A 19027-nucleotide genomic window follows, 5' to 3' on the forward strand; every position below is an offset into this window, starting at 1 on the left:
CAGGGGCTGCCTGGTAATGGCTTCTGCTGTGCGCACGTGGGACAAGACTGGACGTATAGGCGAACATCCTCCTTCACCCGTGGCCACCAATAGAATTCGGTTAGTAGCTCAAGAGTCCGGGCAATCCCGGGATGGCCCGCCGTCAGGGAGTCGTGTGCCCAAGCTAGGACCTTCTTTCTCGAGCGTACGGGAACTACTGTCTTCCCCGCGGGTGCAAGTTCGGTGGCAGACAATTGGACCTTCGCCGGATCCAGAATGTATTGAGGGGTTTCAGAGGTGTCCTCAATTTCAGTGGTGCATGACAGGGCGTCTGCCCTAATATTCTTGGCCACCCGTCAGTACCGAAGGGAGAAATTGAACCGGCTGAAAAAGAGGGACCAGCGTGCCTGCCGGGGATTGAGCCTTTGCGCATGGGATAAATACTCCAAATTTTGTGGTCCGTGTAAACTATGATTGGATGTTGAGCCCCCTCCAGCCACTGGCGCCATTCCTCAAAGGCTAGTTTGATGGCAAGTAGTTCCTTGTCCCCGATACCGTAATTCTTCTCGGCAGGTGAAAACTTCCGGGAGAAGTAGGAACATGGCCGAGCTTTACCGTCCTTGGAGGTCTGGGACAGGACGGCCCCAATGGCCACATTGGAGGCATCCACCTCCACTATAAACGGGCATACGGGATCTGGGTGTCGGAGACAGGTGTCCTGAAGGAAGGCCTCCTTAAGATCCTGGAAGGCCTGCACGGCGGTTGGAGTCCAGTTCCGGGCATCGGCGCCCTTGCGTGTAAGGGCCGTTAGGGGCGCCACCAGGGTGGAGTACTGCGGGATAAAGTGGCGGTAAAAGTTGGCGAAGCCTAAGAAACGCTGGAGCGCTTTTACTCCGATCGGTTGTGGCCAGTTCCGGATAGCGGCGACCTTTTCAGGATCCATGCGGAAGCCGGTGGAGGAGACGATGTACCCCAGGAAGGGCAAAGATTCCTCCTCGAACTGGCATTTCTCCAGCTTGGCATACAGTCGGTTCTCTCTTAGCTTTAGCAAAACCTGGCGCACATGTTTACGGTGTTCCTCAAGGTCCTGGGAGTATATTAACACGTCGTCCAGGTAGACAATGACTGAAATGTACAGGAGGTCGCGAAGTACCTCGTTCATTAGATTTTGGAACACGGCTGGGGCGTTACAGAGACCGAATGGCATGACGAGGTACTCATAATGACCGTCCCTGGTATTAAAGGCGGTCTTCCACTCGTCTCCCGGTCGGATCCGTACGAGGTTGTACGCCCCTCTAAGATCTAGCTTGGTGAAGATGCGGGCCCCTTGCAGACGATCCAGGAGTTCCGGAATCAGGGGCAACGGATAGCGATCTCGTCGGGTGATCTGGTTCAGGCCCCGGTAATCGATACAGGGCCGAAGAGACCCATCCTTTTGGCCACAAAAAAGAAGCCGGCTCCTGCCGGGGAATTGGATGGTCTTATAAACCCTCGGTCTAGATTCTCCTTAATGTAGGCAGACATGGCCTTAGTTTCTGGCAGGGACAGAGGGTAAACTCTTCCGCGAGGTGGCGTGGTATCCGGCAGCAAGTCAATCGCACAATCGAAGGGGCGATGTTCAGGTAGTAATTCAGCCTTCTCTTTAGAGAAGACATCCCGGAAGGCCTGGTACTGTGGTGGCACCATCAGCGGGACTGCCAGAAGCGGAAGCGTCTGTAGCGGATGAGCAGGAAGGCAGCGATGGAAGCAGGCTGACCCCCATGACATGATCTGAAGCGAGTCCCAGTCTATCACTGGGGAATGTTTCCGTAGCCAGGGCAGTCCCAGGATGAGCGGGTGAATGGATTTCTCGAGGATGAGAAAAGAGATCTCCTCCTTATGAAGAAGCCCGACCTGAAGCTGGAGAAGGTGCGTACGAGTGGTAATGGTCCCTGGGAGAGGAATCCCCTGGATGGACGATACCCGCAAAGGTGGTTCCTGAGGCAAGACCTCGAGCTGCAGTTTTTGTACCAGATCTCGGAGGATAAAATTCCCCCCAGACCCGGAGTCGAGCAGTGCCAGGGTATCGAATCCTCCTCCAGGAAGACAGAGTTTCGCCGGGACGGTACATGGGGAGTTCGGAGAGGCACTGCCTAGAATCAATTCCCCACTAGACTCTAGGTTCGGGCGTTTCCCGGACGCTCTGTGCAGCGAGCCAGAAAGTGCACCTTACCACCGCAGTAGAGACATAACCCCTGTGAGCGTCGACGCCTCCGTTCTTTGGCGGAGAGAGGACCTCGGCCCAATTGCATGGGTTCTTCAGGCGGGAGGGCAGCTGCCGCAGGTGGAGAGGCTCGGACCCGAGGTGGCGTGGTTCGACGAGCGGCCAGTGCCTGGACGGGCCTTCGCTCCTGGAAGCGGCGCTGGATGCGTCGGTCCACTCGTCCGGCCAGCTCTATGAGCTCTTGGAGGTCATCCGGAAGGTCCCGGGCCGCGAGTTCGTCCTGGAGCCGTGGGGAAAGGCCCTCCAGGAATATTCCATGTAAGCTGTCCTCCCCCCAGGCCAGTGCAGAGGCAAGGGTCTGGAACTCCATAGCGTATTCCTCTAGGGGGTGATTGCCTTGTCTCAGCTGGAGTAGTTCTGAGGCAGCCGTGGCCGTGGAGGCGCGAGACGGTTCGTCGAAAATTCTCCGGAAAGCCTTGACGAACTGTACGAGGTTATTCAATCGGGAATCCTGGCGCTCTCAAAGAGAGGAGGCCCAAGCCAGGGGTCTGCCGTCCAGGAGGGAAATAATGTAGGTCGTCTTGACCCGGTCGGTGGAGAATTGCGCAGGCAGAAGGTCAAAGCGGATATAGCATTGGTTGAGGAAACCCCGACACGCCTTCGGATCTCCAGAAAACCGGGGCAGTGGTGGCATCTGTACCGGGGCAGAGGAGCCCGTACTGGCCTGAGACGAGGATGCTGTGGAGCGGGCTGCGGAGGCCCCCTCAACCCGATCCGCCAGGCGTTGAACGGTTGACATCAAGGTATCGAGGCAAGTCTGTTGTTGTTGCAGTTTCTGGGCTATGCCCGGAATAGCCTTGAGGCCGGCAAGGTCCGCCGGGTCCATGGCCTTGCAATCTGTTGGATTCGTGGACCCTTGGGCCGATCGGAACCAGAGGGTGAGCCGCTGAGTGAGGTGGCAGCGGTGGTCCCGACCGGGAGGCGGCAAGGACGGAGTTGTGGGTGGCCGGAGGAAGATCCTAGGAAGCCCTATGCGACCAAGGACCTTGGCAAGGAAGGATGAAACGGTGGAGCTGGCACAGTGGTGAGAAGATCTTCGCCCTGGAAGCCGATCCTCCCCCGAGAGGAGCTCGTAGGAGTTCGGCCGCTGGGACTTAGGAGATTCACCCTGGAAGCCGGAGTCCCCCCAGGAGGAGCCCGTAGGGACCCAGCCGCTGGGACTTAGGAGGGCCCGCGGGGGCTGAGTCAGACGGAGTCCAAGGTCGTCGCTCACCAGTCTAGAGTCGTGTACCAGAGAATCGTCGCTTGCCAGTCCAGGATCAGAAGCCAAGGGATCGCTGTAAGCCAGTCCAGGGTCAGAAGCCAGAGGAATCACCGTAAGCCGCACCGGGGTCAGAAGCCAGAGAGTCGTCGTAAGCCAGTCCGGGGTCAGAAGCCAAGGGAACACCGTAAGCCAGTCCGGGATCAGGAACCACAGGAGACCGAGACGACACAGGAACGCAGCAACTGGAGACAGGTAAACCTGGGAACCTCGTTGCAAGGCAAAGTGCTTCTGGACTGCAGGGCTTAAATAGCCCTGCAGCGTCTGACGTCATCCCCAGGGAGGAACTGGCTTTTCCCGCGCTGGGCCCTTTAAGAACAGGGCAGGAACGCGCGCGCGCGCCTATGGGGGGCGGAGCCAGCCGCGGGGAACGCCGGCAGAGCGAGGGAGGCTGAAGTGCGGTGCCTGAGGGCCCTGCAGGCCCGGGAGAAGTGACCACGCGCCGGGGACGCCGCGGCCGAGATCCCTGCTGCCCCGGGGAACGGGAAACGGACCCGGGACCGCGGTGGGGTGAGTGCCGATCCCGGGGCCGTCCCGGGATCGCAACACAGAGAGGAGTGGTCTCTTCTGCTCCCTCCTGAACACCTCTTGTAAGGCATTAGAGGTAAGACCTCTAGGGGTCTGTAATACAGACAAGGGATCTCAAACTACTAAGCAGGGGCTTAAAGGCAAACAAACCTCCCATGTCATAGTAACGGAAAGGAATTCTTATTTTCAAATCTCACACACTGCATTAAAATGCACATATTCACGTTTCAGTCTCTTGTTAATCTGTGCCTCATGCTTATTTTCCTTGAGCTTGCTTTTAAAGCTGTAATTATATTCCCCATTTTATTACCTTTACAGCTGGCTTGGCCTACTCTAATTTGGTGTATGACTGGATAAAAGCAGCTGTGATGTTTGGAGTTATCAACACCATCTCCCGGCTCGATCACCTCGACCCTCCACAGCCACCGAAATGCATCACCATGCTCTACGTTTTTGCAGAAACGTAAGTTCCGTGAAAGACCCCACAGTAAATATTAGTGGATTTCAGGGGCCATATACCCATTATGGAAGAGATCAGTCTTAATGCCTAGCACAGTACACAAAATCAGTTATCTTGAGAGCCAGTCTGGTGGTGAACAAGAGAGAATACTCCTTGCTAAAAGACACAAGCACAGCAGCCAAGCGGTAGCCTCTGGGTGGTGATCATCACTCCTGTCACATAGGCCTTTTTGTGTTTCAAGTTACTCTGATAGTAACACTGATAGACTCAATCTAACCTAATGACCTTTCATCTAACATAGAATACAACCCTGCCATTTGAACCCTCCTCAGGCTGCCTATAGCCAATCAAAAGGATAAAATGGTAGCTCATTCTTTTCATACCATGGTTTGTCGTGAGTTAGGAATGCCATTGCTATTTCTTCTAATTTACCCAAGGTCTCCTAAGAATGAATGTTGCATTCTCCCATCGCTTGAATAAATGGCCTAGAATACAGGTTTAATCTCTGCGTCTATCTGCCCCAAAAGGAAGCGCGTTTGTTTGTAATGCAGGAACACACAAACTTTCTCTACCCATTTTATAAATATGCACGGATAATAATTGTAACAATTCATGCTTCATAACCCAGAATTAAACATGGAGGCAGGTGTTATGTAAAGAATGCATGTACTCCACTCCTGAAAATAGTGGCTCACGTACTTGGAATCACCAGTTTGCCGATACCTCCGCCAGTTCACCCAGTCCTTCACTAGATCATCTGGAGTCTCCAGCAGTTCAGCCTGAAGCCCCCAACAATTCACTCCCAGCCCTCCCACCCAAAAAAAGCTGCAGACACAAGCCATACCTGATTTCTATTGTGCGAGTCAATTAGCAGGTGAAAAAAGTGTTTGGACAAGTTCGGTCATGTCTGCACATATACCGCTTGGAAAATAGCAACGTGTATGTGTACTGCTGCACCCTGTCCAAGAGTGCTCCTGTCCTCCCCTTGTTTTCCCTTGTTAACAGTTGCGCATGACACCGCAGGTACGAGGATACTCTCAAGGTTTATAAGATAGCATCTTCATGCGGGCATGCTAATTTTATGTGTGCAGCCCCTGCTTAACTCCTTGAAAATGACCTCCAGTTCAGATACGCCGGCATTTGACTGATAGAGGCTGTGGTGTGATGTGATGTGGGCAGGCATATACGCTATAGATCTCTGTGGCTGTTATGTTCTACCATAATCGGGCTAGCTGCTTCCAGATTTTTCCAAAATTCATCTTAAAAATCATATGAAAACTTATAGAAGCATATTCAAGCTTTTTCAGTCCTACTAAGCTGTTTTGCCCCGCAGACACAGAATGGATTAAAAAGCTTTTGCATATCAGACCTCAGATGTGTAGTACACGCATGAAGGTACAGTGCGCATGGAGATATGAAAATAAAAATGTCCTCATACACTTTTACACCCCTGCTTCATCCATCTTTTTTATGTAGGTAAAGGTACACCTGCTGTGAAACAGGATGTATACTCTTTCCAGCATATGGAGGGGGGAGGATATGCAATAAACAAATTGCATTTTTATGCCTGAAAAGGTTTATTATTGACTCACTAGGGCTGGAGTTTGCACCAGCAGTGCTCTGTGCAGACACCAGTAACGTCACCCTCCTTGCTGGGGGAGCGGGGATGGCCTCCCACAATGCCGCGGGTGGCTACGCACTTTTTAACGCTGTGGCGATGGGCACTACCCTTCAACCCCAGAGCGCTGCATGGCAGTGGCCCATCAAGGCCACCCCACACTTCTGGAGCAGCCGTGCTGTGTGTGAGACCACACAACGTGCACAAAAGCTCACCTTGGCCGCTACTATGGATAAATAAGTCTTTACTGAACAGTTCTTAAAATTGACAAATTGTAGTACTTAAGTCTTTCAATATTGAAAATTCAAGAGCAGGTACTAAATTTTCAAAAATGGGGTTTATGATCCATGTCCCATTCTCCTGGGATCTCTTCACTCCTTTTTCTGGGATTAAGAATCCCTCGGACTGATGCTGGGCTCCCTGACTCCCTAAGAACCCATTTAGTTCTCTGAATACTTGACTCTTTCTCCTTTTCACTCTTTTCACCTCTGGACTCCCTTGGACTCTTGGATCAGAGCAACAGATCACAGCTCTCTCCTTTCTCCTCCCACACCCTTGGTACTTCTGGATAGGTGCCTGACACAGACAGTGACAATACCAATAGATCTACGTTCACACACAGGAACTCAGATCAGGATCTCCTCTGCCATGAGAGATGGACCCAGAATGAAAGGTTTACTTCCTCAGGACAGGGCTACTCTCCACTCCATGGCCTGATCTCCCAGGAGCAGCTACTTCAGTGTAATATCAGGGTCTTTACTGTGTGGCCCTCTCTCTATTCTGTAGAGAGACACTGGGGACATAAAGCAGGCTTCTCCCCCTCTCCAAACTTCTTTGTCTCCTCTTTGGAGAGATAAGAGTCTGACCTTCTCCTATCTCACTGCAGCTCTTTCACTAGAATTTTCCCTAGGGACTCTGACCAACACCTTGGACTGTACGATTATGGCCACTCTTAGAGGGGAGTACCATAGCAAATGGTTCAGTCCACTCCAGCAATCTCAATATGCCCTCCAGTGGGAGGAGTGTAGACCTTAGTAAAGAGTCCATAGGACCCTTTTCATAATCATTTTGTTTCAGGGTAATTTTCATCTGCTATTTAGTTTAGCTTTAAAACTTGACGACCTAGGCTAGCTCCATGAATCAGGCCACATTACTGCGTGTTGCATTCCAGGAGATGCAAGACTTTGGTGACCTCCTTGCGATCTCCACTAAATGGCCCTAAACGAGGACCTGGATAGAGAATATAGGAAGGGAGCATTCCATTTTGTTGCAACACCCCCTGTATGGTGGCTGCCTGCTAAGTGCAGACAAGTTTAGAGCTTGGTGTATATTCAAAAAGGGCAAAATATCTAGAAAACTGATGGATACTGGCAAATAAATTGTGCACTGTGTAAAAAAAATACTTTCTCAGATTAGTTTTAACTGTGCTATTAGCTTCATGGGGTGTCCCCTAGTCCTAGTACTGTTTGAAAGAGTAAACAATCGTTCCATGTTTACCCATTCCACGCCATTCATGAGTTTATAGATCTCTTTCAGCTGTCTCTTCTCAAGGCTGAAGAACTTTAACCTGTTTATCCTTTCCTCATAGGAGAATCATTTCATCCCCCATATCATTTTGTTGCCCTTCTCTGTATCTTTTCTAATTCCACTATATCTTTTTTTAAGATGGGGTGACCAGAACTGCACACAATACTCATGGTACGATCACACCATGGATCGATGTAGAAGCATTATCTTATCTTCCGTTTTATTTTCCATCCCTTTCCTAATAATACCTAACATTAGATTTCCTTTTTTGACCGCCGCCGCACACTGGGATTAGGATTTCAAAGTATTGTCTACAATAACTCCAAGATATTTTTTTGGGTGCTGACATCTAATATGGAACCCAGCATTGGGTACCTATAGATTGGATTATTCTTCCCTATATGCATCACTTTGCACTTGTCCACATTCAATTTCATCTGCCATGTAGATGTTCAGGCTCCCAGTTTTGCAAGGTCCTCTTGCAATCCCTCACAATCAGCTCATGATCTAACAATTTTGAATAATTTTGTGTCATTTGCCAATTTGATGACTTCATTCTTCACGCCCTTTTCCAGATTATTTATAAATATATTTAAAAGCACCAGTCCCAGGTCAGATCCCTGGGGCACTCCACTATATATCTTTCTTCATTGACAGAAATGACCATTTAGTCCGACTCTGTGTCCTACTCTGTGTTTCCTGTCCTTTAGCCAGTTACCAGTCCATAATATGACATTGCCTTCTATTCAATGGCTTCTTAAATTCTTGATGATTTTCTCTAGGGACTTTGTCAAATGCATTCTGTAAATCCAGATATACTATATCAACTGACACCTTTGTCAACATGTTTGCTGACACCTACAAAAATGCTAACAGATAGATAGGGCAGGTTTTCCCTTTGTTAAATTCATGTTGACTCTGCTCCCATTACTCTGTGTCTATCCAGATGGTCAGTAATTTTTTTCGTCAGAGAAGCTTCTACAATTCTCCTGGCTCACCGGTTTCCTGGGTCACCCTAGAGCTCTTTTAAAAAAATAGGCATTACCTTAGCTAACCTCCAATCCTCAGGTACCACAGCTGATTTGAATGAGAAGTTAAAGTTTACTAGTAATAAATCTGCAATTTCATTTTTTAGTTCTTTCAGTACTTTGGAGTACTATATACCATCCGGTCACTTTACATAGAAACATGGAAACGGGAAAGGCTGGGGGGCTTATCCAACCAGCCGCCTTTAACGTGGTGGCAGGCGGGCATTCACCCAAGCTTCTGGTGCGGGGTGGGTTCTTTAGCGGATTAGGGCTGGTTGCCTTGGAAATGAATGTTTGAATCATGTGTCGGTGTCTGATTGGTCAGACATGCCTGGTTTGTTTGGGCGGGCATTTTTGCTAAATCTCTCTTTGACGGTTACCTCACTTTCGTGGAGGTGTTCGGGTAGGTTTTTTTTCCCTCTTTCCTTGTTTTTTCTGTGAACAGTAATTTTTTCCATTTTCTTTGCATGGCTTCCCCAGGCTGTCTGTCCTCTCGTGAGCCTCCTGCTCCTCTCCCCCATTTCTGCCCTTCGTTCTGCCACTTCCTTCACTCCTCCTCCTGTTTCCTTCCCTCCTCCTCCTCCGCCCCCCCTTCCTCCCAGGCAGGAGCTCGTGGTCCCGGTTCCAGCTGAGTTAGCTTCTGAGGCTGAGACCTCCAGTAGGGGTGATAAGTGCAAAGCAGCAGTCTCCCCCCTCCCCCGCTCCAGGTCAGAGGTCAGGTGTGTTTTCTTCTTCCCATATGGCTCATGGCATTCAGAAGGACTGCCAGGCTCTCCGCTCCTCTGCCAGGCCCTCATGTTGCTCCTGCCTGTTCTGCTGATGGCGGTACAACACCGGCTGGCAAGCGCAGGGCAAATCATCTGAGAGAAGTGTTATGGGAGGGGTAAGGGCTCTTTCTGCAGCACCACTTGTCCGTTCTGGGCCTGAAGGTGATAGCTGTGATGCATCCAGGTACTCCTCTTCAGCTCCAAATATTTCTCTCCCTCCTGCTCATCCTGTAACTGCTGGTAATTTTTCTTTAGGTTCAGAGCATGGTGGGCTTGGTCTTTTGGCCGGTGTTTGGGAGGAGAGGAGGTTAATTACCCAGGTTGGATGGGGAGTGGTTGGAGGCCTGGTCTTGGTTTTCAAGGTTCCTCGTGGGGGTATGGTTTTGGTATGGGATCTGTTCCTTCTTTCGGAGGCGTCCCTGGAGGGTGTGGGTTTGGGATGCATAGTATGCCTTACGATTGGGAGGGCATAGGATGGTGCTCCAGGGTTAGGTTAAACGGGTAGGGGGCCAGCCTGGGTTGGAGATCGAGGGGAGGTTTGGAGAGCAGGGCCTGCCTTACCTACAGGTTGCTATGGTTCTGGCTTTCCCAGTGCCAGGATGCCTTTAGGAGTTATGGGTAGGCTGGGGTCTTTGGGTGTTGGCCCTCCTGTTTTGGCAGGTTCCTCGGTGGCAGATGATCAGCCCGGGATATCTGGCCAAGAAGCATGGCAAAGTGTAACTGGCAGTGCGCCTCATGAGGGTGATCAACAGCAGCAGGAAGGCGATGGTGGACAGAGGGATACGGACAGTGGCATTGGAGTCATGAGAGGCAGTTCGGTTCCAGATGCGGTACCAGCAACTTCATCACTGACGAGAGATGCTGTAGGTGGAGCAGGGTCAGGTTCAGGTAAGGGTGAATCTGGGGTGCAGTCTTTAGGTAAAAGAGGGAAGTCTAAAAGGATTAGGGATTCTAGTGTATCATCCTCTTCATCATCTCATTCATCTTCGTCTTCTTCATCTGATGAGGCAGGTGAGGGAGTGAGGAGGGCAAGGGAGATTGATCTGGGGCAGGACATGGGGCATCCCGTTCTTGTAGCATTAACTGAACTATGGGAGAGTGTCCCGTGCCATCTGAGGCGTAAGATTAAAAGACATAAGTACGTCGATATTTTTAAGTTGTTAGAAGGGAGGAGAGGGAGAAGTAAAAACGGTAAGAAGGGTAAAAAGAAGTCAAAGGATAGTTTGGATCTTAAAAGGGTTCCTAGAAACTTAATTAATTGGATACATTGTTTTTTGTGATTGGCGAGTGTAGTGGGACATTTTGATCCGTCTCAATACAGGGCCTTATTAGCTTATTGTGATAGTATCATAGGTGCCTTTAAAGACTATGAAGGGTGGACTTGGTTGAACTATGATGAGCGGTTCAGGGACAAGATGGAAGAGAATCACTTTATGTCATGGGGCACCCAGGATATTAATTTGTGGCTGACTCAAATGACTAATAAAGTGTTGCGCTCAAGTGATAAGCCCGGGGGTTCAGGACAGCAGGGTAGTTCCTTTCATGAATCAGGGGTGTAATGATCGGTTGCAAGGGGGCAGGAAAATCGGGATGCTCTCAGGCAAGTTTGGATGTGTGTTGGAGTTTCAACAAGTCCTCTTATTTGTTTCCAGACTGCAAGTTTTGACGCGTGTGTTCAGTTTGTGGTGGAGCCCATTTGGCTTCCAAATGTGGTAAAGGAGTCTGAGGTGGAGGGGTGGGGGATATGTTGTTCTGTAGAGCTTCCATGCCAGTCTTTTTGGATAGAATAGGGGTTGGCTGGCGATGTATCCTGATAGAGCTGCAGCAGCGTTTTTGCGGGTGGGTTTTGACCAGGGTTTTTCAATTCCTTACGTAGGTCCTGGGAGTGGAGGTGGCATAAAGAACGCTAGGTCAGCTTCTTGTTTTCAGGGGGTTGTTAAAGAGAAGTTGGTAGTGGACTTTGGGGCGGATCACAAGCCGTTTGCGGTCCTGCCTTTTAAGGTCATGCATTTGTCCCCATTAGCGGTGGTCCCTAAGAAAGAGCCTGGTACGTTTATGCTTATCTTGAATTTGGAAGCTCCTATGGGTTCATCAGTAAATGACTTTGTCCTGTAGGATAAATGTTGAGTTCGGTATGCTAGTTTTGATGAGGTAGTTGATTTGGTAAGAAGGACGGGGCGGGGTGCTCTTATGGCCAAAGCTGATATTGTCTGCTTTCAGGTTGTGGCCTACTCATCCGGACTGCTTTCCTTTGTTGGGATTTACTTTTCATGGGCAATATTTTGTGGACCATTGTCTCCCGATGGGTTGTGCTGTATCCTACATGCTTTTTTAAATGTTTAGCTCATTCATCTATTGGGTGATGGAGTGGCTTATGGGGTGTGATTCCATGCTTCATTACTTGGATGATTTCTTGTTTGTGGGACGTGAGGATGGGGCAATTGCAATAAGTTTTTACGAAGTTTCATGGAATTGGCAAGAGTGTTTGGGGTACCGATAGCTCATAACAAAGCTGAGGGTCCAGTGGTTAAACTTACCTTTCTGGGTATAGAACTGGATTCAGTGGATATGGTGTGTTGTTTGCCTTTAGAGAATGTGGCTAGATTGAGGGAACTAGTGCGGTTAGTTCACGCTTCTAAGAAAGTCACGCTGCGCCAGATGCAGTCTTTGATAGGCTTTCTTAACTTTGCATGTAAAGTCAATCCTATGGGTCATGCGTTTATTTGCAGACTTTCATCTGCGACTGCGGGAATTTGAGTGGCACACATTTTATTAGGGTGATTAAAAGGTTAAAGAGTGTGTTGGATGTTTGGGAGGAATTTTTGAGTTCTTTAAATAGAAATTTAATCGTGCAGAAAGAACAGGTGTCCAGCAGTCAGTTGGAGCTTTATTCTTATGTGGGTGGGTGCCATGGGTTTTGGTGTGTATTGACAGGGTGATTGTTATGCGGCACAGTGGTCGGTGGAATGGTTCGTAGCAAGTACCACCAGACACATCACGTTTTTGGAGCTTTTTCCTACTGTTGTGGCTTTGGCTTTGTCGGGCAAAGGTTTAAATGACAGTGCTGCATGAGTCCAAGGAAGAGGCTGCTGTTGCCTGTATGTTTGAGAGGGAGAGAGATCATGTGAAGGAGCATGTGTGTGAATGTGTGTGTGTATGTGTGTGTGCGAGCAAACGAGTGTGTGCATGTTGGAGAGTGTGTATATGTAAGAGAGAGAAGAAAGTTTGTGGGCTCCCTTTCTCCACCAAGACAGTCTTAGGGTGACTGGAAATCAAAAGTTTCCAGGTATGGAGAATAAGGGATTTTTTTTATCCTTATTTGTTGTCTGCTGTTTTCAATATTTTATTGGTACTTTGGACATTTTTTTAAATTTTTATATTACTTTAAAATTATTGGATATTCTTTTTTGTAGCTATTTTGAAATGTATATTCTTTCTCCGAGTATAGTTTTATTATTATGATGTTTTATTTTTGATGTTTTATGTGGAATTATAATGGGTGTGGGGATCGGAGCGGATACTAATCTGTGCTGGGCAGTGCTGAGCTTAATGTGACAGTGAGCCAGATTTACCAACTCAATTTCTTTGTGATTGAAGCAGAGGACATTCTGCCACTGTAGCGCTGAGACCATCAGATATAATCTGAGTGAGCTTTCAAACCCCAAACGATTGATTATACCCAGCCCCTGAAGCAACTCTAATGTAAAGGGCGAAACCAGGCCTGAGTCGGGCTTGTTTAAGATATATGTCTCTATATAGTAAAGATTCCTGATCAGACATTTCTGGCTTCTAATCCACTTTGTTGCCCCCACAGCTTTGTTAGACAAGCTTCCTTGCTGCTTCGTTAGTCTTTCCCATCAGGAGGCCTTCTGCTGCTGCCTCACTGCTGGCTCCATGCTACAAGTCTTCTGCTCCTCCGCTGTGGGCCCCCCCTAGTCCTCGGCAAAACAAATTTAAAAACTATCGAGGCTTACAGCCTGCCCCTTCCTAAGGTAAGGATTGTCTCCACCCGTAGCTCACCAGGTCCCTATTAACCTGGAACCTTGCCTGCATCCCCCTAAGAACCAATGTGAGTAAAATACATTTTTGAAAGTTAATAGGCTGCTGCTATTGCTCCTTCACTGTTTTAAGGTGGGGGAGGGGGAAGAGTGTGTGTGAGTGATCCAGTCAGAGGCTGTGAATGTGTGTGACTAAATGTGAGTAAGCATGTGTGATGCAGTATGAGAGAAAATGTGTGTGAGAGTATTTGTGTGTCAGCATGACAGAAAGTGTGCGTGTGACTGAACATTTATGTCAGTGAGTGTCTGAGAAAGTGTGTGAAACTGAGCCTTTGTGTGTCAATGAGTGTCTGAAAAAGTGTGTGAGACTGAACCTTTGTGTGTGTCAGCATGTGAGAAAGTGTCAATCAGTAAGCATGTCATAGTGTATGTGTGCGTGACTGGGTATGAGTCAGTCAGTATGTGTGACTATGTGTGCCTAAATATGTAAGTGTGTCAGTAAGTGTGTGAGAGAGTATGCATGTGTTAAATGTGTGTATATGAAAGCAAGAAGAGAAAGTCTGTGCACATCCCTCACTCCTGACCAGCTCAGGGCTTTTGGAATCAAAAGAAAAAATTCAGAGGCATTTTATTTATATATTAATTTGAGTAGAGGATTTTTTGTCTTAATTGTTGGGTGTTAGGTGTCTGCTGTTTTGAAATATTTTATTGGTGTTTGGGAACGTTTTTAAACATTTTTATGAAATTTTAATTATTGGATATTTTTTTTCTTCAACCATTTGAAATATGTGTAGCGGGTTCCCCGTTCTTGGTGCTTTAGCCTTAACTATGGATTCTACGGGTCTGGGTTCAGTCTAGTTGGGGAGGAAGAATAATCTTCCAGGGCCCCTGGTGTTTCAAAATTTACCTACACTCCAGACTCACACTGGAGGTAGAGGACCCCCAAAAGGTACCAGACTGTCCAGAGAAGGAGCAAAGAATCCAGTAATAGCAAGAGTAGATAGAATGATTCATAGACAATAACGGGGTGCATCAGACCACTCCTACTGCCATAGCAAACCGGTTCTTAGAGTATTTCCGGACTCTCTATTCTTCCCAGCCTATGCATCAGGACCTGGCTAATCAGATGTTTGCAGCCTTCCCATGGCCTCAGCTAACATCAGAGCATTTGGAGAAGTTAAATTGTCCCATTTCTACCCCAGAAATTTATGCAGTGATTAAGGCGCTGCGGCTTGGGAAGGCGGCGGGGCAGGATGGATTTGGCTCTGAGTATTATAAGATCCTCAACTTTGGGGTGCTTGCCCCGTTGCAAGCTTATTATGCTGACTTACTGCATGTCGACGCTCTTTCACCCGCCTCCAATCAGTCTGTTATAGTCGTCCTTCCCAAGCCGGGGAAGGATCCTTTGGAGGTGGGATCCTATCGCCCCATCTCGCTACTAAATGTAGACATAAAGATACTTGCTTCTATCTTAGCGGCTCGAGTGTCTGATATTTTGCCAACCCTAATTCATGAGGATCAGACTGGTTTTATTAAGGGACGACAAGGGGTGCGGAATGTTCGGAGATTGCTGGCCACACTGAATTACCAGACTGAAGCTGAAGCATTGATCTTAAGCCTAGACGCTGAAAAAGCGTTCGATTCTATTTCATGGGAGTATATGTTCTGGGTATTACAACGGTATGGGTTCTCCGGGGCTTATTTACAATGGTTACATATTCTGTACAAAAACCCCAGTGCCACTCTTTTACTTAATGGGATACCTACCGAGGCTTTTCCTATCTCACGGGGTGTTCGCCAGGGGTGCCCCCTATCCCCTCTGTTATTTATTATGGCACTAGAGCCCTTGGCCACATGCCTTAGACGTGAGAGAACTATTAGTGGGCTCAGTTTGGATGGTCACCCCCTAAAACTGGCTATGTTTGCCGATGACCTCCTTCTATTTGTGGGGAAGCCGCGCACCAGTGTACCGGCCATTATTAATCTGTTTGACTGCTTCCATTTGATAACCGGTCTAAAAATAAATTATGATAAATCCGAGGCTCTGGCCTTGCGGGCTGATCTCCCAGCTACGTGGGATGGAGTGTTTCCTTTTTGGTGGGCCTCGGACAAGCTCAAGTACCTGGGAGTCTGGATTCCGAGGGACTTGAAGAAGTTGTATTCCTTAAATATAGCCCCCTGTGTTGCCAAATTTCAGGCGCAACTAGTTATGTGGAAACAGCTACCGTTGTCACTCTTTGGTAGGGGCGCCCTTGTCAAAATGGTGTTGGTCCCCAAACTATTATATCTCCTTCATATGCTCCCCTGCTGGCTGACGGTGGCTGATGTCCGTCGCTTACGCTCCAGCATTCAACGTTTTCTGTGGCGGGAGAAACGCGCCCGTTTAGCCTATAGAACTATGGAATATCCGAGGGAGTGGGGAGGGCTTAATTTGCCGGATTTCCGGTTGTATAATGTAGCCTGCCAAATGCGGTTTATAGGAGAATGGTTGACGGGCACTTATCGCTACTGTGAAGAAGGACTGTTGGGCTGTATGTCATCCCCGGGGTCACCTCTAAGCCTTATACAAGTGCGGGCTGAACAACGTCGCCGTGCTTATTATCCCAAGGTTTTTTTAGCGCCCTGTATCCGCGCTTGGCGATGGATGCGGAAAAAACATAATTTGTCGGGAGGGCGGTCCCTGTTGCTGCCTTTTCTGAAAAATGTAGAATTTCTCCCGGGTCGGGAGAGTGGCTTGGTGTTTCGCACTTGGGCGGACCATGGGGTGCTGTTTGCATTTCACATGTATGACTCTCTTTCAGGTGTGCTATTGGACTTTGCCACGCTGGCACGCACCTTCCAATTGCCCGTGAAGCACTTTTACGCTTTTCTTCAAGCTCGCCATTACTTAACTGCTTGTGCCTGGACGAAGTTGGAGTTGGAGGCGGAACTGAAATTTGCCAATTCCATCTTTGATACTGCCTACTTGCGAAACACTATTACCTGCTGGAAAAAACTTGGCCAGAAATTAGGCGGTGCTGCGCCAATTCGTAGCCTGGCTGATCGATGGTCCACTGTTTTGGGATCTCCTGTTACTGAGCGACAGATGGCGAGCTGGTGTCGCAACCTATATAAGCTATTACCTGACTTGGGATTACGTGAGCTTCAGTTTAAGCTTTTTCACTGTCTGTATTACGACTACGTCCGTCGGTTTCGCATGAAGTTGGCTCCATCTCCTGACTGCACTAAGTGTGGGAATGCTGCAGGCACGTTGCTCCACAGGTTGATCGACTGCCCATTGCTTCGACCCTTTTGGCAGGCCGTGTTGACGGTGGTGGGCACGTGCACAGGAGAACCCATCCGTCTCACCGGCTGGTTGCTACTTACCTGTACTGCACCTCGCCGTTTGCCGGGCAGTGGTTCTAAGGCCCGCTTTGAGCGCGTAGCTGTTTTGATGGCTTGTCGCACCATTCTTGCGGTTTGGACAGAACCTTTGGCGACGCCTACACTTGCCGCTTGGTATGGACGAATGGCCTCCCTGGCACATATGGAGAGACTGGACTACATGGCTGGCAGGAGGCGGCCTGATAATCATTATTGTACTTGTTGGGATGTTTGGTTTAACAATCTTCCTAAATCTCTTCAAGAGGACTTACGACATACTGGGTACACTACGCAATGGTCATCTAAAGATAGGGGGGCAGGGAAAGGGGGGGTTAAGGTATGAATGGGAATGTATGTGATGTATGGGGGAGGATAGGGGATTGGGACGGGGAACGGATATTGGGGTGAAAACACAAAAATATGGTGGGAAGTCTGTTGTGGCTATGGTTGTACTATGTTATTTTTGCTATTATGGTTCTATTTTGTACTTTACTCGTGCTTGGGTGGCGGAGGCCACTTCCCACCTGTTAATAAAAAGTATTTTGACAAAAAAAAAAAGAATGATTCATACTAGTGTGCAGCCATACATTTCCCTCTCTGGGTGGAATAATCATCAGAGAAAAAAATCACTTGAAGTCCAAGAATGGTGTTCAAATGAAAAGCTTTACTGTAATTTAAATAGAATGCTCCACACCACAATTCCAAAAATTAAAAACATCAAAAATATAATGGCAATGAAAATTATTGTCAGTTTGTCCATCTTGGGTGCTAGCTCCTTCTCGCTTCCCTTGCACCATTATCCATGGAGAAAATGTCCTCCCCATGCAATGTGGGATAACTGGAATGGGGGTCCAACATAAAATCAGTCACCAGATAGGAAAATATCCCCAGACACAAAACATCAGAGAAAAAATCCCCAAGTACAAAAATATCAAAATTCCCCTATGGGTCAAAATCCTAAACTTCCTTCTCAACTTGGAAAAATCGCAAAAGGATTTAGCTCCTTGAGTCCTTATTTCAAAAGTATCAAAATGCTTCTTATCCTTGCTTCTTCAGGAAGCTCAGGCAACAAGATCCTTACCCCAGTCCTTTGGGATACCAGGAGTATGCCCTTCCCTTCAGACCGGTAATGTTCAGAATCCAAAAATCTCTATCAAAAGTCATTCAGTTTCCGCTATGAAAGTGATGAGCAGAGGCCTACGAAAAACTATCAGCCAATCTCCTTGAGACCCTGCGAAGAATCTCAAATTCCACTCTTCTTCCAATCCAAACTGCTTAAAAGTAGCTAAAAGGATCTCTTTCTCCTAGATTGAAATCCTGGGCGGAATCTCCTACTTCTCTAACAACTATCTTGAGATTTGGGGGAAATCTCTAGCTTCTTCACTCTCTTCAGTCTTTCTCTTCAACCCTTCTCCTTACACATTGAAGCACTGGGCATGTTCCCTGGGATTACATACCCAGTTGCCATTGCCCCCAAAAGGTGAGGTTAAAGCAATGGGAAGAATCCTTATTTGTAAATCCCCTTCTATTAGGCCTAATTAGGTAAATCACTGGGAAAACAGTTAGTGTCTGGCAAAGCCCAGTCACATATTTATTCTTTTTATTATCATGTTTTTCTCTATTATGATTAATGTTTTATACTTCTTGATTATATTGTTTTTGTTTTATGAGAAATGAAGATATTTCTGTTTTTCCATTGATGTACTGCATACAGAGTTTGGCTTGTTGCGGTTTCCAGTTCAGTTTTGTCTGCATGATTCTATTTATAATTTATGGTCTCTTTTTATTCTACATTTGGTGAGGGTCTGTGTTCTGGAAGTGTAACTGAGGTGAGGGATTCCGCTAGTGTGCAGTTTCTGTGTAGGGATCAGTAGCAACCTAACTTGTTCTGTTTTCCTAATAGGAGTTAAATCGGTGTTAAGGGCCTCGTAAAATATTCATAAAGTTGCCTTTTTATAAGTAGGATTGTTACTGTTTGAATGCTGGCAGTTAGTGCTATTTTGGTATATGAGTTTTACTATATTGTAATTCCATTTATGCAAAACTTTCCAAGGGCCAAGTCCACACCTAACAATATGTGTTCTAAATGTCTTTTTTGAAGTGTTTTTTGGTTGGCACCACAGTAGTGCATGTAAATATAGTACACATGTTCCGAATAAGATTTTTGCTCAGAAGACTTTACTTTGAATGTCCCTTTTCATGTAAATCTATTATAAATGTGTAATTTTTAATTGT

The 19027-nt window shown here is 47.6% G+C and overlaps 1 protein-coding gene across 5 annotated transcripts in view; it reads left to right on the top strand.

Moving 5' to 3' along the window:
• Positions 1-19027, top strand: part of HHATL (hedgehog acyltransferase like) — a 125204-nt gene that overhangs the window by 81738 nt on the left and 24439 nt on the right. For all 5 annotated transcript variants that reach the window (XM_029588332.1, XM_029588331.1, XM_029588330.1 and 2 more), the window contains one exon: positions 4350-4494. In XM_029588332.1, coding sequence (XP_029444192.1) covers positions 4350-4494 — 145 coding nt within the window. The remainder of the gene's footprint in view (positions 1-4349; positions 4495-19027) is intronic.

The sequence above is a fragment of the Rhinatrema bivittatum genome, chromosome 2 (genome assembly GCF_901001135.1).
Source record: "Rhinatrema bivittatum chromosome 2, aRhiBiv1.1, whole genome shotgun sequence".
Classification (NCBI taxonomy): domain Eukaryota; kingdom Metazoa; phylum Chordata; class Amphibia; order Gymnophiona; family Rhinatrematidae; genus Rhinatrema; species Rhinatrema bivittatum.